This window comes from Orcinus orca, chromosome 2, assembly GCF_937001465.1.
Source record: "Orcinus orca chromosome 2, mOrcOrc1.1, whole genome shotgun sequence".
In the NCBI taxonomy this organism is placed as follows: Eukaryota; Metazoa; Chordata; class Mammalia; order Artiodactyla; family Delphinidae; genus Orcinus; species Orcinus orca.
In genome coordinates this window covers 8,512,401-8,534,220 of record NC_064560.1, presented here as the reverse complement: position 1 = coordinate 8,534,220, position 21,820 = coordinate 8,512,401, and the positions used below count along the sequence as shown (strand labels likewise).

The 21,820-nt window shown below is 48.0% G+C and overlaps 2 protein-coding genes across 7 annotated transcripts in view; one reads left to right on the top strand and one right to left on the bottom strand.

Annotated features, from left to right (window-relative positions):
* The window catches only part of MCM10 (minichromosome maintenance 10 replication initiation factor), a 118,466-nt gene extending 116,755 nt beyond the window's left edge, over positions 1-1,711 (top strand). Inside the window, exon 21 of the mRNA XM_049705594.1 lies at positions 1,420-1,711. The gene's annotated coding sequence lies outside the window, so the exon portion shown is untranslated. The remainder of the gene's footprint in view (positions 1-1,419) is intronic.
* Positions 1-18,547, bottom strand: part of SEPHS1 (selenophosphate synthetase 1) — a 29,969-nt gene extending 11,422 nt beyond the window's left edge. The window contains exons 1-7 of one of the 6 annotated variants that reach the window (XM_004278579.3): positions 18,279-18,547; positions 15,218-15,487; positions 10,619-10,722; positions 8,488-8,595; positions 7,468-7,622; positions 3,994-4,084; positions 1,978-2,077 (exon numbers count right to left, since the gene is read on the bottom strand). In XM_004278579.3, the coding sequence (XP_004278627.1) occupies positions 1,978-2,077; positions 3,994-4,084; positions 7,468-7,622; positions 8,488-8,595; positions 10,619-10,722; positions 15,218-15,410 (751 nt within the window). In that variant the 5' untranslated portion in view covers positions 15,411-15,487; positions 18,279-18,547. Of the gene's footprint in view, positions 1-1,977; positions 2,078-3,993; positions 4,085-7,467; positions 7,623-8,487; positions 8,596-10,618; positions 10,794-10,826; positions 10,879-15,217; positions 15,488-15,796; positions 17,420-17,444; positions 17,962-18,278 lie in introns of those variants that run through there. The other 5 variants (XM_049705614.1, XM_049705613.1, XM_033403416.2 and 2 more) reach the window with 5 other exon arrangements.
* Between the last annotated feature and the right edge of the window lie 3,273 nt (positions 18,548-21,820).

The window sequence follows — 21,820 nt, the reverse complement described above, 5'->3', positions numbered from 1 at the left end:
TTATGTAGATAGAACAAGTGGGAGAAACAGTGGCCTTTATAAAGTTGGACAGATTTGGGTTTGAGAATAGACCTGCGTGTATTCCTTACATGTATTTTTTTTCAGACAAAGGAGGAAAAACAGGATCCAATTCACAGGATTGTTCAAAAGATGTCCATGAAGTACCAAAAAGAAGGGCTAGCACAGAGTTCACTCATTCCATCCAGATTTAATGACCCCTGTGGTGTGTCCTTCACTCTTCTAAGTGCTGTGGACACTGCAGTGAACAAAAGAGAGCTCCCTGCCCTCCTGGAGCTCACATTCTAAATGCTGGTTTGCTTCCAAATCCTCTGTACAGAGCGACCCACACAGATGCTTTTCCAGAAAGGGTTCCTCTGGCTGGTCAGAGGTTAGGACTTCAAAGACACCCAACAAGGGCTTCCTTCTTTTTTTTTTTTTGCGGTACGCGGGCCTCTCACTGCTGTGGCCTCTCCCGTTGCGGAGCACAGGCTCCGGACGCGCAGGCTCAGCGGCCATGGCTCACGGGCCCAGCTGCTCCGCGGCATGTGGGATCTTCCCGGACCGGGGCACGAACCCGTGTCCCCTGCATCGGCAGGCGGACTCCCAACCACTGCGCCACCAGGGAAGCCCGGGCTTCCTTCTTAATTATAAAATATACCTGGTGCTTTCTATACAGGTATGAACGCTAATAAAAATCAACTGTAAGATGCTTAAACTGCATCAAGTGAGTCCCTTGGCAGCCTTGCTGCTTCCCAGAAGATGACTTCTGGCTCTTTCCTGTTTTACTTTAAACTACTTTTAAGATTCTTAGCATAGTACAAAGTACTGGTTCAATTACTGTGCACAAAGGCTGTGGAGAGGGCCTTGATTTCTTACTAAATCATTAAGAAAAGGATAGAATATAACACTTAAAGGCATTATAAGCAGTAGTTTCAAAGCATTAAAAGCGTATCTGGCTTCAAATCCTAGGTCCCCATCGATTAGCTGTGACCTTGAGCAAGTTACTTAACCTCCCTGTGAAATGAGAATAATAGTAGCTACCTTGATAAGGTTGTCAGAAGAATTAAATGAGAAAATATGTCAGGTTCCTGGTACATAATAACTACCAAATCAATGGTAACCACTATTATTATTATTACTTTCTAATCAGTATTAAGAAGCTAGAACTAGAAATGAAATGTCAAAAAATTATGGCATGAGTGTCATTACTCATTTATATACACAAATCTGGGAATTAAAAATATGACAAGGTTAACACTTTAAATTAATAAGTCAGTCAAGTATTTCTGAAAACATGCTATATAAATTTCTCTTCTGTTTTTATTGGGGTGCAGAGGAATTCAATGCTGCCCATAATCACAGGAATGTAGAATTTGAAGCAACAGAGAGAAAATGTGACCTTAGCTCTCCATTTCACAGATTCATAAAGTGAACTGATGACTTCATCCACAGTTCTCTGCTTCTCCCCGGTGCCTGGCACTGCCCCCACGGTGAGCGATTCTAAGCCAGAGGGGACACAGATGCTGGCACAGGCGCAGTGCCCTGGAGAACTCCAGACGCACACCTCAGAGAGGAGTGGCGGGGGACAAACGCTCACGGCCTCACCACCTGACCTAGCGCAACGTTCAGGCCAGTGGCCAGCCGTTTACTTCCTCTAAGGTGAGTCACATTTACCCCACGCTTCTGTCAAGAACACACGACATAGCTGGAGTCCCACCGGTGCTCCAGGCACCTACAGAGGGGGCTCTGCAGTCACTGGCCCAACCTGGCCCATGGCCAGCTCCTCCAGCTAAGAATGTATTCTGGTTTTTGTTTTCTGTTTTTTTTTTTTTTAAAGAAACGTGTTAAAAGAGTCATGGGGGGAAAAGAAAATCAATGCAGCTGAGACTGTCTGTGGCCCACAAAGCCCTAAGTGTCTCCCGTCCCAGCCCTGCTCAGAAAGCTGGCCAACCCCTGCGTGGCGAGCCCTGGCCGCACCTGTCCTGTTGAGCCTGGCCATGTTCATCATCGCCTCCTGGTACGCCAGCTCCACATCCTCCTGGGTGACCACCAGCTTGATTTTATTCCATTTCTCAGGCTAATGATAGGAACACAGGTGAGGGAGCAAAGAGAGAAAAGCGTGATCAGTCTTTGCTTCTAACCACTGAAAGAGTATTTTTTCCTTAGCCATCTTCTGGGGTGTTCTGCTTCCCTAATTCTGCACACAATATTAAGGTTTCTAACTCTTCCCCCCGTGACTACTGCTTTAAGTGGCCGTTAGATATATCATCTGGCACCTTCTCTGTCCTCAGCCGCACCTCTGTAGTCAAACACTGCAGCGTACTGGAAACTTGAAACCAGCAAGACAGTTCTGAATGTCCTTGGGTTCTCTTCTCCATCTCCCCTAGTAAGCGGATGGCTTTCATTTTCCCTGAATTCTGGGATCAAGTCTTCTTGAGGGACAAATGAATGGGAAACAACTTGAACTGTATCAGCTATGAGGACGGCATGGGTGACCACAAAGCACATCCTCTGAAAGACTGCCGTCTTCCCCCTTCCTCCTCAGTCTGAGTTTTAAAGGATCTGGCATCGCGATGCTGAGTTCATGACACACAGTCATCACGGTCCATTTTAATAGCCAGCATTCGTGCGTTTGTTCCTTTCTTGGTAATACCCAACATCTACTGCCCAACAAGTAACTTAAGTCTATGTCTGCGTCCTTCCCTTATCCCCCTGCCCCCATCCCTCCCCCAGAGGTAACAATGATTCTGAATTTTACACTTGTCATTTCCCTGCGTTTCAAAAAATAGTATCCTCGTACGTATAGATGCCCAAACAATACTCTTGGGTTGCTTCCGACCTTTATGAAAGGGTATTGTGCTGTTACTTTGCCTTTGAAACTTGCTTTTTTCAATTCTGAGCATCTTTAAGAAACTGGTTAAAAAAAAGCAAAGGCAGTGTCAAGCTGGGGGTGGGACAAACAGAAGGATCCCAGAGCCCCTCCTCCTGGACCCCCTCTGCCTCACCTGGGCAGTCGTATTGGAAAGCACCTCTGGATTACTGGCCTATAAAAGCCCTATGGTCTGACTCATAGGTGATCACACCTGATGGGAAATCTCCCCATCCTCACTGGATGAGAAGGGAAAAATAACTAAAGAATGCGGCCTCCTTAAGAGATTTTCTCTGCTCTGTTTGTCAATCTAAGATATACCTGGTTGACGAATAACATAAAATTGTTCATTTTCAATTGTTTCTCAGGACTGATGGTTTCAGATGACAGTTGTAGAAATTAAAAGCATTGAGATATGTGAGAATATACCACAATCACATTAATTTTTGAGTTGTTATGGCAATGAAAAGTCTTAAATGAAGAACAACTGATCATAGCTCACTTGAAAAGTGACTCAGGATAAATATCTTCATATTCTAGATGCTTTCTCCACGACATAATTATTTATCAAAATGTTCTGAGTTACTAATTAGCTTAAAAAGACAAAACAAGCAACCAGAAATGACCAAAAAACTCATGACTGTCAATAAGCCTGGCCTTAAACCTCAAATATCAAATCTTGCACATATTCTCCTCTGTATTATTATTATTTTGGCTCCGTTGCACGGCTCACGGGATCTTAGTTCCCAACCAGGGATTGAACCTGGGCCCTCGGCAGTGAAAGTGCGGAGTCCTAACCACTGGACCGCCAGGGAACTGCCTCCTCTGTATTATTTTTTAGTGATGTTTAAGTATGGAAGACATACCCATCTCAGCACCAAATGAACAGATAAACTGCACCACTCACTGTCCCCCAAATTCTCCTTATGGATTATCTCTGAACCCCGAGCAGGGGATTACCTACTTCAAGCATTCAATACATGAAAACTGGATCTAATCAAAGAATAGGGACAATTCCCAGGATTTCTGAAGGCCTAGATGGACAGCACACTCCCTGGTACTAAAACTAGAAGAGCTTATTTTAGAAACCACACTGCTGACACCGGAAGGTGAAGGTCACTCACAATGTCCAGCCACTGGTGCACGGCCACAGCCACCTGCGTCCCCAAGGGCTTGGTCAACACGAGCACATCGCCTGGCACTGCGTTATCTGGCCTGAAGAAGAGAGCACAGGCAGGTCCTTGTCAAATCAACCGAGGAGATAAGTTCATCATTGTCGGTTAAACAGGAGAAAGAAAAGGCCGGTAAAACCACTTGTGTGTTTGCAAACACTCACTTATATTTAAGCCAACTAATGCCATGTATTAGAGCTCTGCCGTTTACTACTAGGATGACTGACGAACAAAACATTAAATGAAAAGTGAGGAGGCCGCGGACTTCGACAACACTTAGGCCAGTGACTTATCAGTTTCCCAAAAAAGCAAATCGCTTAGTCTTCAAAGGCCTCATCAGGCCCTGATTCAGCCATGCTCTTGTGTACTTTTCTTTTTCTTTTTTCTTTTTTTTGCGGTACGCGGGCCTCTCACTGTTGTGGCCTCTCCCGTTGCGGAGCACAGGCTCCAGACGCGCAGGCTCAGCGGCCATGGCTCACGGGCCCAGCCGCTCCACGGCATGTGGGATCTTCCCGGACCGGGGCACGAACCCGCGTCCCCTGCATCGGCAGGCGGACTCTCAACCACTGCGCCACCAAGGAAGCCCTCTTGTGTACTTTTCAACACAGACCCACCAGGGTTCTGAGGCAACAAGACTTCTGGAACAAAAACGGTTGTTTTTTTTCTTTCTTTTCTTCCTTCCTTCCTTTCTCTCTCTCTCTCTCTCTCCTCTCTTTCTTTCCCTCTCTCTCTCTTTTTTTTACAGTCACTTATATGATAGAGATGCAGGTGGGATTTCTCAGGATGTGGGATTTGGCTAGAATCCGTGGGTCTAATGTTTTGGTGATTTCAGCATCAATGTTCCAAACTCAGAGTTATGACCAATAAGTTTCCTACCTGGTACACAGGGTCCCTGGTTGGTCCCTGTCTTAAAGACAGAAGGCAAATACTAAAAAAACGCAGCCCTAAAAGCAGAAAGACTGTCCCCCCTCAGACAAAACTCCCATCTCACTTGTATCCTCACGACCAGGACATGGGTCTAGCATTCATGTCTTTCTTGTCCAAGTTCAAGGAGCTGTCCACACAGCCATCCCGTCCCCTGACAGTGAACAACTCAAATACTCATACAAGTCGATTAAAAAGCCAGGGGCACAGACTTAAAAATCAACAACTAGCTCCTCGACTCATCCTGTAATATCTATATCCATTGTTAGCTTTGAAAAATATTAATTCTGGGAGAATTAATTACCAGAAACTCATTTTCCAAAAACGGGACCTTAAGACATAAATGCCTTTCAATTCTGACTCAACTGCACCTGAGAGCTGATGTGCTCTTGTGTGTCACTGGTTATGTGCAAGCTACAAATCTGTATCAGCAAGTGAAGTATGATAAAATTGCTGGGTTATTTTTAAGTTTGTGGGCAGTCTTTTACAAAATATAATCACCTGCACAGGTGCATTCTTATTTTACAAAGTAAGCATACATGTTGTTGACAAAAAATTCATTGAAGCCTGTTTTATTGTTTTTTCCTCTCTCGTTTTTTGGCTACAGCTGGGTTCCTTTTCTATGGGAAAGCTGGAATGGGGGAGACAGGTGCAAGTTCTCTTGTCCCATCTAAGTGGAAAGTTTGAGAACTACCAACATAAAACATAGGAAAATAAAACCTGGATGTAGGTAAAAGGCAAGACCCTTAACACGGACGCACCCATCAGTCAAAAAATGGACCAAAGACATGAATACATGAAAATTACACTCACCCTTACTCTCAGGAGTAAGGCAAAGACCAAGGAGGCTGTCACCAGGCTGTGCTAGTTAGGATGGGGGAACCCAGCACTCTCACCCATTGCTGGTGGAGCCTCTATGAAGGGCAAACTGAAGACATCGATCAGAATTATGGTGCACAGGCAATGGACCCAGCAATGCCATTCTGAAAAATTTCTTACCGAGAGTCACACATGCAAGATGATCTATGCATTGGAGTACTATGTGTAATGTCAACATAACTGAAGATAATCTGAATGTCAAGAGTTACTTGGTTAAAAATACCCAAGACTGGTCAAAGTGTTTGCCACTAATGACTGAGGGCAGGTGAGGGATTCTGCACCACAGGGCCTTTCACACCCCTGGAGTTCTGAACACAGTGCCTGCTCACAAAATCAGATAAAACAAACGGAGCTTTTGCTTCCTCTAAGAATAGGACAAGGTGGCTTTTCTGAATAAGACATCAAACACGAAAAGGGCCAACTTCTGTTAAGAGAGAAACTTCTCCAAGGATCTAGAAATGGCCAGAGGGCACAAGAAAAGATGCTCACAGAACTGGCCACCGGGGAAATGCCAATCAAAACCCAGTGAGATGTCGCCTCATACCCACTTAGACAGCTATTACCAAAAAGACAGTAAAACAAGTCCTGGTGAGAGGATGTGGAGACATCAGGGTCCCATCCATGGCTGTGGGCAGGTAAAACGGTGCAGCTGCCTTAGTCTGTTCCTCAAGTTAAATAGTTACCACATGACTCAGTAATTCTTAGGTATCTACCCCAGGGAATTGGGATGTATATCCACACAAAAAAACTTGCACACGAATGTTTACAGCAGCATCACGCACCACAGGTGGAAATAACTCAAAGGTCCATGACCTATGACTGGATGAATAAACTGTGGTCTGTCCATACAATGGAATGTTATTCACCCATAAAAAGGAATGAAGTAGTGACACACATGCAACATGGATGAACCCTAAAAACGTGCTAAGTGAAAGAAGCCAGCCATAAAACATCACATGTTGCATGATTCCATTTATGACATGTCTACGACAGGCAAATCCATGAGACAGAAAGTAGATCTGCGGCTTCCAGGGGAGGGGGGAGGAGGGAGTTGGGAGTGGCTGCTGTGGATACAAGGTTTCTTTCTTGGGGAGACGGAAATGTTCTGGAATTGGATAGTGGTGATGGTTGCGCAACTTCGTGAATACGAAAAACCAATGAATTGCGTACCTGAAAAAGCTAAATTTCATGTTATGTGAAATTTTGTTATATGAATTATACTTCAGTAAAAAAATCTAAAACTTTTTTATAAACAGGGATGAGGTACTGGTACATGCTGCACAATGGATACACCTTAAAAAGATTATGCAAATATTCTGTGAAGTGGAAGAAGCCAGGATGGAGATGGGGGCTGGCGGTGGGGTGTGACAGCCGAGGGGGTGGATAGAGTTTCTCGCTGGGGCAATAACAGTGTCGTGAAGTCGACTCTAGTGAGGGTTGCAAAACCCTGTGACTATACCAAAGACGACTGAATTTATAAACACTTTAAATAAGTGAACTGTATGGTATGTGAATTAGTATCTCAATAAATATATTTTTAAAGAAAAGAGAGAAAGAGAGAGAGAGAGAGAGAAAGAGAGAGAGAGAACCTGGCCAGGGGACATGAAACCAAAATCAACTTACATGATAAATTCGTTGGGCTGGCAGACAGTTGTAGCCACACCTCCTAGAACAATCCAGGGATTTAGCACTGTTTGGCCGCCGGTTACAGATGTTCCGGCCTCCTCTGCTGCATCTTTAAAACCCTGTATAATTAGGGGCATCACTTTATCCCTTTCCTACGGTTTAAAAGGACACAAATTAAAAGTCACGTCATTCAGTTCAAAACCCAGAGAAGAGAGTCTACCCCTGTAGTTATAAAAAGATCATAAAGCCCTTACAGGAAGCCCTGAGAGTTTACAGAAGGGGCAGGGAACCGTTCACATGGTATAGCCCTTTTATCAAAAGTCGGAAGAGGCTCTAGGTCACAAAGCGAATGTAGCCCAGACGACAGAGGAGCAAACACCGGAACAGGCTGGGTGCACAGGGCTGCCCTGTACCTGAGCCAGCTCTCTGGACGGTCCTTAACCATCCCGTGACCAGCTAACGCGTGCCCACGCGCCCGCTCCGGGTGTCTGTGTACAAGCAGTGGCCCGAGAGCACGCTGTGAGGGCAGAGAAGGGCCTGTTGAATGCTCAGTTCTATGCGCAGGGCAAACTTCTGGCGGGGACGAAACCAATTACCTGTCAAAAATAATCTAAACAGGAGTTCACCTCTGGGCCAAGGAGGGGGTCAGGCAGCGAGGCCACAGATGCTAGCGAGTGAGCACAGGGCACCCCAGCCCCACCGCCGTCCACGTCACCAGCCAACCGTGACCGAAGAGGTGGGTGCCCGGCCTGGAGGTGCTGTTACTGCGGCCTAAACGTCACCACAACACACGCACGCACGCTGGCTTCAGTTTGCCCAGGAGAGAGAAGCGGAAGCAGCGGGTGGGGATGGAGACACGAAGAGGCCAGCCTATTCTAATTCGCTGCTAACTGCCAAAAAGCAGAGGGCAGGTGGGACATGGACAGCCTGACTTCACGGCGGGGAAGGAGGGCCAACCAGACAAGTGACAGGACCACAACCAGGGCCGAGGATGCAGCCGGACCGGCTCCTGCTTACCCTGTCGGTCATCTTATTGCTGATTCCAAGGAGCATCAGCATGTTGTCGCATTCTGTGACCCCCATGGCGTAGAGGTCGCTGAGGACGTTGGCACAGGCTATCCTGCCCTGGAAGAGAGGGGAGACGTGAGCAGGCGCCACAGCGGGCTTGCCGGGACGTGGTCCCCGGCTCTGTGCTTCACGGACTCACCGCCTTTCCTCCATCACAGAACCACTCTCGGGCATTCCCGTTACCACCTCTCCTTTCTCGTGCAGCACCCATCGTCTCCAGGTTCTTTCCCGTTCTAAACTTTAGGGAGAGGTCTGCAATTTATTTGGGTGCGGAATGGAGCGGGGAGATGTCGGGGAAAAGCTTGGAGTGCTTGGTTTCAGAGGAGCCGGAGTGGAAGTGCTGGGAAACGACTGTGCTAGAGAAGACGTGGAGCCGCCGCTTCTGCCGAGCAGATCCTTACAAATGCCCCCTTTGCTGGTTATAGAGAAGATGGGTTCTATACACCTAGACGGAGAAATCTGGGAGCTTCTCGTACGAGATAAACAGGAAAATCGTCTCGGTTGAGAAACAAAAAGACAGAAGAAATAAACGACACCTAGGCCTGAAATCAGATTGTTTTCTAAAGACAAAGGGAAGCATTTCCCAGTAAACTATAAGGTTTTATTGAGGAACTCTGAAACAGTACTCAACAGAAACGTGGTAATAAAGATTTTCTACTGCCAACAGACATTTAAAAAAATTTTTAAAGTCGCCCTTCTCTAGACAGTAAAGGAGAAAACGACCAATTTTTCTTTCTGACGTAAGGGTAATCAAACCACAAGTTACTATCACTTCCAGCGGCCGTTTCATTGCCCGTTTATGCTGTCTCACGACCGCCTGGCAGGTCGGCAGGGAGCCTGATCACCTCCTGTGACTCACTCGAGGTAACGGGCGCGGCGCCGTCAGCAGCTGGGAGGCGCCAACCACAGGCTCGGGCTGCAGCGACCTGCTGCCCCTTCTGCGTGGGCGCTCGGGTCCTTCTACGAGATGCTGGCACAGGATGAACTCCGGTTCTAGCCCCCTGGGCCCCCGGACAGGTGGGACACCGGGGGAGTGGCGTGCGCGGCTCTCAGGACCGCTGCGCCAGAGAAGAGGCGAGAAACAGGTTTCTGGGAGCATGCGTGCTTGTCCCCACCTTCAGACCTCCCGGCCTCAGTCCCTACGTGGGGCTCAATCCCAGTGCCCTGGCACAAGGAAGGGCCTCCGGCACTTTCTAATGATAGGATGTTGCCAATCTCTTCATCGGCTCCTCCCAGCTGCCAGGGTGGAGGGTCCAGCTGGGAAGAAGGAGGGGCTGCTGGCAGCAACCCTGCAATGAGCAGGACGGGGTGTCGGGGCAGAGCGTGATCAGCAGGCGGATGCACACGCCACACAGTGGAATAAGACACGGGGAGAGGGGGTTCCCTGGTGGCACAGTGGTTGGGAGTCCGCCTGCCGATGCAGGGGACACGGGTTCGTGCCCCGGTCTAGGAAGATCCCACATGCTGCGGAGCGGCTGGGCCCGTGAGCCATGGCCGCTGGGCCTGCGCGTCCGGAGCCTGTGCTCCACAACGGGAGAGGCCACAGCAGTGAGAGGCCTGCGTACCGCAAAAAAAAAAAAGACACGGGGAGGGGGAATGACCAGATTCAGGATCAACGGTCAGGTTTAATGGTGATGGGATGCTAAGCTCTTTCTTTCTGGACAGAGACATCTAGGATCAGTCCTATTACAGAGGATGGTGAAACACAGGAGTGTGGCGTTTACAAATGTCCCAGAAAGAAAAGTGCAAGGAAATAAAGAAGAAAACTACAAACATATCAGTCAACAGACACGCTTAACAGACCACAGGTGTTCTGGTACAGACACACAGGCAGGTACGAAAGCAGCAGGGGACGCCCCCCATCCACCTTAACTGCCTACCTCATGCACGGTGCCAAGTGTGAGCAAGGGATCGACCAGATCACATCTACAACCACGGGAGTCAGGGCAGGGGTAGGATGAGAGCAATTTGTGTATAACGAAAACAAAAAAACCCACACAAGAATAACAAAACCCCAGCCACCACCCAAAACCAAAAGAGTAAGCAGTTCCAGATGTAAAAACACGTCGGTTAAACTTACCATCATGTAAGGGTCATCGACGATGGGATAAATGTAATCTGTGGTTTGAACCAAGGAAAGACCGCCGTGCCTCAAAGGAATGACACAGGTATCCATCCCGATGCCTGCAAAGATGGGGGTCATCATCATCCAAAAGTCAACAGGAAGAGCCATGTCATTTTGTACCTGCAGTGTTCTGAATAGGAGGGGTTTTGCATAAGACACTTACGGAACACTGCTCACCGCCAACAAAGCAATGTGTTTCCTATCAAGAAGCATAACTGCAATAAACGTGAAACAAAACCAGCTTAAGATAGAAAATGAGAACACAATTTGTTAGTCATAAGACTCAACTTCAACATGGTACAATTTTTAGACTTTAACGATGCCTTGAACAGAAAGTTTCCTTTGTGTTACTGTATCACGTGACTGGCACCATACAGAATTTCTGTAAAGATGAGAACAGCACAAATGGAACTTGGGTTGTCTTCTCCATAGTTACTTAGGAGTATATCTTTGGGCATGATTCTGTTTTTCCAACAGAAAATCTGTAAAATATTTTACACATATAAAATGCTATTATAGGGCTTCCCTGGTGGTGCAGTGGTTAAGAATCCACCTACCAATGCAGGGGACATGGGTTCGAGCCCTGATCCGGGAAGATCCCACATGCCGCAGAACAACTAAGTCTGTGCACAACAACTACTGAGCCTGCAACAACCCGTGAGCCACAACTACCGAGCCCACATGCCACAACTACTGAAGCCTGCACGCCTAGAGCCCGTGCTCCGCAACAAGAGAAGCCACTGCAATGAGAAGCCCACGCACCTCAACGAGGAGTAGCCCCCACTCGCCGCAACTAGAGAAAGCCTGTGCGCAGCAACAAAGACCCAACGCAGCCAAAAATAAATAAATAAAATTTTTAAAAAATGCTATTATACTACATTTTAGTCAAAAATGACAAAAATAAGAAAGGAAGGAAGGGAGAAAGAAAAAGAGAGAAACGAAGGAAGGAAGGAAAGAAGAAAGAAAGAAAAGGACAATGCTAGAACAAGTATTCATTGATTCCAATCAAGCATGTACATAAACACTGTGGCTCCCAAGAAACTTTAAAATTCCATGCATTCCACTCATGAGAAACTTATGTCACCTCTACTAACTTAATGAGCAGGGAAAGAAAAATCTGCTTAACAAGCCTATGGGATATATTTCAACTTATTAAAAATTGTTTCTAAACATTTAGAAAGATAACACAGACAACTGATGGGCTAATTAGAAACAGTTCCCTTTTCCTGAAATCAGTTTAGAAACAGTCAAGACTAGCTACTGCAGGCTACATTTTTTTAAAAAAATCACCTGTAATGCAAACACTTCAAATTCAGACTGGCCTCTCACCAGGTAAGCCTAATGGAGTGCTTTCCTACACTCACCTCTCTCAAGAGGATGCCCTCTGGCCCTCAGGAAGTATTTCAACCTGGCAGCCCAATGGCCAAAAGCAAAGGACAAATCCCATGAAGTACGAAAGGAAGCAGGTAGATGTTTACCGTCTCGATTCAGAATTTCAAACGGAATAAGTCACACCCGAGTCACACAGAGAGGACCACGTGTGGCTTTCTTTCACAACTACCCCAGCACCGTGTCAAGTCCTGATCCATTCTTACTAACACTAAAATAAAATCAAGTTTAGTGAAAGATCACTCTGTGTAGGCAGGCTGATTTTTTATTACTACACTAGATGGCAAAGCAGAAACTCCTGGTGGACGATCCAGTTAGGGAATGGAGGACTTTGATTCAGAATGGCAAGCCTCACAAATTTGTAACAATGGAACGCTCATTACCAGTGATCAGAAAGCGTGTGATGATTCATCTCAGTGACGCATGTATGCAGAAGCGCCCTCTAGCGGGGCTCTCTAGCACTCAAGAGCCACAATTAAACTCATACCGACTGCTCCCCCAAACTGATCATTCCAACAACTGGGTGTTCCAAGTCTATTACCATTCACTTTGGAAAAGAGGGAAGAAATACTGTTTTTCTTTTAGATTTTCATATAAACTATAGGACTATTGAAAGAGAGACTAAAAAGAGTTGCTGAAAGTTAGCTTTAAATGTTTTGTAACGTGGGAATCTTAAACTGGAATTCAATCCTTTTGGTTTGTAAAGCAGTTAATTTCTCTTGATACCCAGCATCAGAGCGTGTGAACCATGACTCCCCAGCACGCTCCTGGGGCTGACAAGAAGCTTCCATCACCTACAAGTCCTCTCTCTCCACCAGGACACCACTCCGTGTTAGAAGGAGGGTCAAGGGCTGTCCACGTGGGAACCACCAGCCACATGCGGTTACCGAGCATGTGAGATGGGGCAATTCCGAAGTGACATGCGCTGCAAGTGCACACACTCGATTTTTAAACACTTAGTACCGAGAAAAACCAACGTCTTGTTAGCAATGTTTTATATTAATTATGTATTGAAATTATAGTTTTTATATACTGGATTAAATAAAATATATTAGAATTCAATTCCCCTGATTCTATTTTTTTTTTTTAATGGAACTATCTGTACTAGAAAATTTTAAATGACACAGGTGGCTCACCTCATCTTTCTTTGGGACAGCACTGGTCTGTAGTGACTGGTCTACAAATCACCTACCAAATTTCAAGAAAGGAAGAGAGAGAGGGTGAGAATGGGACAGGCCATGGGCCTTGCAAACGAGGGTATCAAGTTGAGAGAGAGAGGGACAGTACAGGCAGAGGGCAGGTAAATGCCAGAGTAGAGGGAGCCTCAAATACCAGACCGAGCAGGGTGTATGTAACCATCAGTGGGTGGTGACGGGGAATTCTAGGTTTCAGCGAGACTGAAACTATCCATCAAAAAAAAAAACAACCCAAATCATCACTCTACCCCCACGGCCAGCAGCCATCAACACATGGCAGCTCTTAGGCATCAGGCAACAGGGGTACCAAGTACTAAGACACACTTAACTTAACATTTCTTTAGTTAGAAGACATTTAATAAAAGTGTATATTTAACAATTGTTACGGTTCATCCTTAGAATCCAGGAAATATGACATTCTTTTAGAAAAAACATTTTAAATACAGGTCAACAGACTTGTGTGTATACGTTATATAAACATTATACATACATACACAAGTATGATGTACATGGGTACAGGTGCACAGGGTGCATATACATACACACACGGATAATTTCTGGTACTCACAACAGCTGCAAACAGTGAGTATTATCACCCCATTTTACAGATGGGAAAACTGAGGTTCAGGAGGGTTACGAACTTGCACAGAGTAACATTTATTTCTCTTTCTCCTGCCTGGACCCTTGCTGTCGACATCTGTCCCCTTTTGCCACTGCTGAGTTACAGCTGACGCGGCTCCTCTCCCCATGAACACGTATGGACTTAAAAACCAGATGATAAGCAGTATGGTGGGCGGAGGAATTGGAAGATGTGGATGCCAGTTCCTGACCCCCACCAAGTGACAGGGAACAGGTTACCCGGCCTTCCTGAGCTCCATGGAGTGCTCAGGAAGTCAACGGGGGCGGTTACAGAGGGGAATGATGACTGTATCCATGAGGTTTTGACTGCATTTGTCTCTGCCCATTCGGCCCCGACAAAGTTATCTAAGGGCTTTCTCAGTATATTCTCATTTCTTGACAAGCAAGCTGACATCCACTCCACCTCATTCCTGTGGTAGTTCTCCACGCTGAGACATCAGCTAGATGAGGATGATTTTCTAACTGAGCTCCTGCAAGCCCTACAGGCCCCAAGAGTGCAGGGTGTGAATTCTCCTCTCCCACCCAAAGCAACTCTGCGTTTCTCTGCTTTATACATCAGGAAAGAAAGGAGTACCCTAGGTTCAAAACCAATGTTGTAAGACAGAACATGACCATAAAAGAAATGCAGTTAAAACCTGTAAGAAAGCTGATCAACTCATACACCGTAACTACAAAACACCCACAAACTCCTAGAATACATGTCAAACACCCAAAAGGCAAAGTGATCACAGTCTTGCATCATGTACTTAACAAAGCACACAAGAGAAGCTGACAAACAGCATCCCAGTAGCCTAGAATTTCTGAGCTCTGTGTTCGAGAAAAGGCAAACCACTAATGGCAGCAGGAACTGGGTCAAGGAAACACGGCTCTCAAGTCCAGATGCCGTCCTGGGGTCCAGACCCCGTCTAGTGTTCTCACCTGCTGTGTCTCCCTCCTCCCCATGGGAGCTTTTCAAACAATGCCTGCTGCACAGGAACCCCGAGTTCCCCCCAACCCAGGCACTGCTCTCTAAAGGTGTCCTGCACGACACCTTTCCTACTCTGATTTAATAAAAAATGCTCTTACTGTAATACAAGTGTCTCAATCGCATAGTAACAGTTTCAAAATGGTTAGAGCATATTTCTTCATGTTTTTCAAGTCGTTCCTCCAAATAAGTTACAATAAGGTAACAGTTACCATTGCTTTGCTCTTTGAATCCTTCTTGCAGAAACTTAAAAAAAAAAAAAAAAAGGCAACATGGGAGGAGAAATCTAGTTTTTTGACTCACTGACTACATTGCAGCCAAGATGCTCTACTCAGGGAAATATGAAAGAAACAGCAGTTCACATACCAAGCCTTGGCATAACTGCTCCAAGAAACTGCTCATCTTCTTGGAAGTGGTTCTCCTGTAAGGATTCCAGCAATTTCTGCAGGACATCTTGGGGCACTTTGCAGCCGGTGCCCTTCAGTTCAGTGAATCTGGTTAACCGGAAGCTCTTGTCCAATTCATAACTTTCCGGGTTAAAGGACTCCCGCGCAGACATGGTTCTCGGGCGCACACACCTCACCGCTGGGTTCCTCCCCTCCCTCTCCTACACGGCTGGTTTCTTTACAGATCCACCTGGGTAGCACCAAAACACAAAGACACCATTAAAGAGTTCTTACCAGTACCCGCCAAGAATCTAGTGAGTGAATACATGACAGTGAAAAGTAAACATGAAAAGGGCTGCAATCACCAAGACCACAGGGAAACAGCCATCTGGGACCACAATAGTTTGTCACAGTGATGCATAAGCTAGAAGAAGTCATTTTAAAAGGTGACTGTACCATTAGAGACATATTCTATGGAAGGAGATCTGATGTCTGTGTTGTTATAATGGTGGCTCTGAGGGGCTGCAAGGAAGACGGAACTATGGGCCAGCTGACTTACAGGACACAGTGCCATCTTGAGTAAAAAGTTCCAAACGTTCTTCTAGCCGGCAGCATTACAGGAAAATTAGTCACTTCACCTATCAACCAGGAAGTACTATGGTTTAGATATTAAATGCCCTGGCTAAAATGATTTTTCAGGAAGACCTTTTACCATCTTTTGCTATCTCACAAAGAAAGATAATATGCCTAACAGATACTTTTGGTGAAAAGGACATCGGTGGATATGCATTTGATGAAATTCTTTACGACGCTAAGTTCAGTTTTAGAAAAACAGGTTTTCACTCTGAGCCAGAAGTACACGACATGATCCAAAACTAACAGGAAGCCTCTCTAAAGAACACAACTTGAGAACTGGAATGGCTGTTTAACACAGCAAAGCTCATTTTCTACAAGAGAGCAGTGGAAAGTTTTCTGATGTTTTAATTCAGTGCTATTTCCTAGAAAGCAAACACTCCGCCCAACAAACTAGTACACACACACATCATTGATAAAATATGCTACTGCTCGTTACTGTTTCACTGCAGACCTAAAGTGATAAACTGTACTAAATCACTAGCATTTATGGTACTTGGTATCACTGGAAGTTTCTGGAACAAACTTTTCTAAGCTTGAAGCCTTTGGGGCTAAACGAAAACCTTCCACGTGCTCCCGGGGTTTACAAAACTTCCAGACTGATACTTTACTGGGCATAGAATTAGACACCCCAAGTTTTAGGGTCAGTTTCCCCTATAAAATTTATCATTAAGAACATAATTCCCATTTAGAGAGTTTTCGATCCCCTGCGAAGCCCATCACTCATTTAAAATAAATCTCCTAGAGCCTGAGTTTGGGCAGTAATCCAAACTGTCTTTACAAAGCCATGTTTGGGGTGAGCAATGATTTCCGTTTGAAACCTACAACCGTAAAGGAGTAAACCTTCCAACATTCCAAGAAAACCACCTGTCCGAAAGGAGGGCGCCAGGAGAGCTAAGTTATGGAGCTGGGAATTTTGAAGCCATTTTAGAGTTAGGAAAAGTCCAATAGCAGTTTGACTTGGGTTTGGAACAAAAACAACAGTCCTTTCCTCACCAAATGCCTCGCACTTAACACCGCCTCACTCCTACCGGGGGAAAAAAAAAATCCAACTCACGAGGCATCCAGTTATTTTCCTACCTCCAATCCCTATCCAAAAAAAAAAAAAAAAGGCGGGGAGGGGCACTTGGAATTCAGGGGGCTAACTTCCTTTTAAATCTTCCTAGGTTTTTAAGGGCAAAGAGTTTAAAACACCTTAAGCCCAAAAGGCACTCAGGAGTTTTAAAATTCCAAATGGAACGAGGGACGTAAATCACACACATCGCATCCGAATCCTAAAAAAACATAAATTCTTACATTTTTTGGACGGGATGAGAAAATGGGGGGGGTGGAGGGGGACGTGAGGAAAGGCGTAATTAATGGTGGGGGGCTGGCATAACACGCAGACGACTTCAACCCCGAAGCCGCCTGTTTACACCTTTAAACAATGACATGAATATTTAAAAACAACGGTTAACCCTTTCCTTCTCGGCCACGTTTTGATTTTTTCAAACGAGGGCGCCAAGCTGGCCGCAGAGCCGAGGGAGCACGGTAAGTGGGGGTGGGAAAGGGGGCAGCCCCGGCCCGGTACCTACCTCCCCCCAGGTTCCCAAGCCTAGGAAATAAAAAACAGAGGGGACGCGGCGACGTGGGCGCAGGGGCGGCGCACCCCTCGGGAAGCACACGTCGGGGCGGCAGCCGGTGCGCGCAGGGCAGCGCTCGGGGACACCTTAAATCCCCGGCTGCCGCCTTTAAAGGCCACCCGGGCCCAGGCTCTTTGTGCGGCGCGGCCCGGTGGAGGCGGAGCGGGGCGGCCAGCGGGGCCATGCCGGCCCGCCCGCTCTCTGTCCCGGCGGCAGCGGCGGGAACCGCGCGGCCCAGGCCGCGGGGCGGGAGTGAGGCGCGCACGGCCCACCGGCCGCGGCGGGTCCCCCGGCTCGCGGGCCGGCCGCGCCGGGCCGGCCGGGGTCAGGCTGCGCCCGCGAGGCCGGAGGGAGGGCGCGCGCGGACGGGGGGGCGGGGAGGGCCCGGAGGCGCCGCGCGCCGCGCCCCGGGCACCGGGCTAGGCTCTCCCGCCGCGCGCGCGGGCCGCCGCCGCCGCCGCACAAAAATGTCGGCGGGCGAAAAAATTAACCCCTGCGTCGCCGCCCTCCCCCTCCACTCCTCCCCCGCCCTCTTCTCCCTCCCTCCTTCCTCGGCCCCGCGCGGCTGCGGCGGCGGCGGCGCGGGCGGTGCTTCTTTTTTAAAGCGGCCCCACCAAGCTCTGGCTCGGCCCCTCTCCAGGCTGCGCTGCAGAGCGCCGACCGTGCACGGCTCCCGGCGCGCCCAGGCGGCCCGCGAGGGGATCCGCACGGCCGCCCTGGGCCTGCGGACGAATATTCCCCTTTAAGCCTGGTGTCTCGCCCCCCCTCCCCGAGCCAGGCGCTTACCGGTTCGCTTTGCGCCCTCCGCCTCCTCCCGCGAACGGGACTCCGCCGCTCCCACAATGCACCGGGCGCCGCCGGGCTCCCTTAAGCGTCGCCTGAATAAAAAGGCCGCTCCCGGCGGCGGCGCGGAGGGCGGGAGGGCCCCGGGCCGCGCCTGGGCGCCGCGGGGGCTCGGCCTGGCTCGGCCTGGCTCGGCGGGCCCCTGCCGGGAACGGGGCCGCCGTGCGCCGCGCGCGAGGGTCCTTTAAGGGCCGGCTCCCTCCCTTTAAGAGGCGGCGGGCCGCGGCCAGAGCGGCTCGGTAGCTGCGTGCGGCCCGGCAAGGGGGCGGAGGCGATGTGCAGGCCCGAGCGCGGCAATGATTGGTCTCGGGGGAGGGGTGGGGGGTTGCAAGCCAGAGGAGAGGTGGCATCCGTTGCATGATGCAAAAAGGATTGATTTCAAAAGTTGCGAGTTGCATTGGCAGCAGCCTTTGGCGCCCGGGCCACCTCCTTTTCCTTGATCCGCTGGAAGGGCCGGGAATGTCCCAAAACCTGGCCGGGCTCAACCGCGCTGCATTCTGCGGGACGCTGTACCTGCTCCCCCAAGCGCCCCAAGCGCTGCCGTTGTTCCTACTGGCAGACAATGAGCGTGGAAACAATTTGAAAATCGAATCGGAGCAGAGGAAAGGTCCCCTCTGCTGCGATGAAGGACTTCGAAACACAGACGGCGCGTTTCGTTAATAACGAGTCTCCCTCTATTGTTCAGCGTGGCTCGGGAGTTAATATGAGCCTTAGTGAAGGTGCACACGTCCTGCAAAGTTTCTTGAACGTTTCATGTGCTTGGTAGGAAGTCAAAGCTTAAGGTTCCTCAGTTACATTGTTTTCTCTCCACGGGTTCAAGTAAACATGGCAGTCTAATACTGTTTGTGTTTGAATGGACACCCATAGGAGCGATTCAGCTTCTGAGATTACTTTTTTCAGGTTTTCAACTTTCTAAGGCACTGCTGAATAAAATAAAGCAAAATGCTTTCCTATGGCGTCTTTTAGGGCTCCCCTTAAAACCGAGAAGTGAGGGAGGGGATGCCGATCAAAGTTTTCTAGGGTGGTTCAACGTTTTCCAAATGTATTTTGGGGCAGGAGCGTTTTTTAACCGAAAGGTGCTGTAGGTTCTGTTGTCAGGTTTGTAGGCTACGCAGATGCCCTTTTCATTCTTAAAATTTCTGCTTGGCAGTTCCCCAGGGTTTTGATCTAGGTGAGGATGCAATCGTGATGCAGTCTAGAATGCAGTCCATGCTGATGCAGGCTCCTCTCTGTCTTTTCTCTGCAGCCCTACAGGAAGTTAGGAAAGAGCATAGTAGCCTAGATTCTTTGATGTGTTGGACTTTTGTCAGAGTGGCATAACCCACTGGTTGACAAACCTAGATTTGCCTCCGAATCGCCTGGGGAAACGCAGGTACAGGCAATCCCCAGGCAACACTCCAGACCTTCGGGATCAGGGAAGGAGGATACAGATATCTTAACTCCCCTCATCTCCTCCCTTTTAAAATCGATTTTGTGAGTTGTTTGGGGCATTTTGGTATGTTGTGTGTATTTTTTAGCAAACAAATGTCACAACTAGAAAAAAAGATTTTGGGGATTGAGGGAAGGTGACAACAGAGGTGAGTAGGGCCCTCTGTGAGGATGCATGTTTCATGCCGAGGAGTTTGCTGTTTATGCCGTAGTCAGCAGAGTTTGTCAGATTTGGGTTTTACAAGTTTAGCTTGTAAAAGAAGGCTGTACCGCATTTGGGAGGATGCCCTCTCCCAGAAGGGAGAGTGGGGCCACATCTCTAATGAGGGAATTGTACTAGTCAAGTATGGGGTCAAGGGTATCCGAACTGAAGTTGCAGGAATACAGACAAAGGAAGGAATTTCAGGTGATTTCGCGTATGGTTGGCGGAAGAGGCGTAAGATGGCACCCAGATTTCTAGTTTGGGGGGAACCGGGTGAGTAGTGAGGCTACTAGTTGAAAGAGGAACTTATTAGCAAGCAAACAGGTTTGGGGGTTAGTTCAGCTTTGGAAATGTTAAATTTAAGGCACCCGCCAGATACTCTAGGCAGAAGGCAATTGGTAAAACTAGGTCTGGCCCTTGGAGTAGGGGTGGACTCTGAGTCTGAGATGCAAATGTGGGCACCATCAGCATATAAATGGAGTTTGAAGCCCCGGAAAGGGGTGAAATTAACCAGGAGTGAGAGCAGAGGAAGAAAAAGAAAGAGACCTTGGACAGAGCCCTGCGGAGTTTCAAAACTGAATGTCTGGGCCAGCAAGAGGCTGATCCCTGCTTTGTGTGGGAGGCGAGCGTCCTCAGAACCCACTCCTTCCTCCCCCAGGCCCTGGGGTTGGAGCTCTCCGGCAGCTCCAGGACAGCTTCAGTCAGATTCTCCCGAGCGGAGCTTGTAGACTCTGGTCTAAGCCACGATGCCTTGAGTAGCCTGGAGCCAGGCTACAGTGCTGGGGACAGATACTCCACCAGAGCTCTCATCCTTCCCTTCCTTTGCCCTAAACACAAGCCTCTCTCTGTGCTTCCCCCCATCAGCTTTTTTTCTTTCTGTGAGTCTTCCCCAGGCGGCTCATCAGAGCCCCATCCTGTTGTGAACCATCTCCCCTGAGTTCTCAGGTCCTACTGGCTGCAACTGAAAGATGGTTCTCCTGGGTTGCATTACCTGGTGGAGGCTTGTTAAAAATATGCATTTGCCAGCCCCACTCCAAAGATTATATTGATCAGGTGTCATGGGTGGGATTGTGACAAAGATGATGTGCTTGGCCAAACTTCAGTCTGGCTCCTGAATCTTCTCCTAGACCCATCTGTGCCCTTCCTTGTAAAATCCAGTTTTAGCAAATCTGATCACCCTCAGTATCTGATCAGGGTCCTCAGCCTCCACCATCCCCCAGGTAAACATCTGATCACCCTGGCCTGCCTGCAGCAAGTGCTTCTAGAGCCGTGCTGTCCAATAAATACGGTAACACTCCGAGGTGCGTTTTGAGTGCCTGGAATGTCCCAGCTGAGATGTGCTCTCTGTAAAAAATGCACTGGATTTTGAATACTTAAAATGAAAAAAGAATGTAAAATATCTTTGTGATTTTTCTATTGATTCATCTTGCAATAGAATATTTTGGATATGTTGCGTTACATAAAATATATCATTTAATCTCTTTACTTTTTTTTTTAATGTGGCCACCTGACCATTTAAAATGACATAGGTTGCTCACAGCCTATTTCTACTGGACAGCTCGGCTCTCTATGATGCCCCAGTCCCCAGAGCCACAGACACAGGCATTCAAGTACTTACATGAGTGTTCCACAGACGCTTCAAATCGAGCATGTTCCAGACCAAAGCAATTCTTTTCCTTCCAACCCTGCCCCCCCCTCGCCCGCCCATCAGCTCCCCCTCTATTTGCCATCTTGGTGGATGGACCGGTATCTGCTGCACTGCACATGCTAGAACCCTGGTAGTCATCCCCAGCTCCTCCCTTTCCATTTCCAGTCTTCACTGTTACCTGTCAGTTCTACCGCCTTGATATTGTTC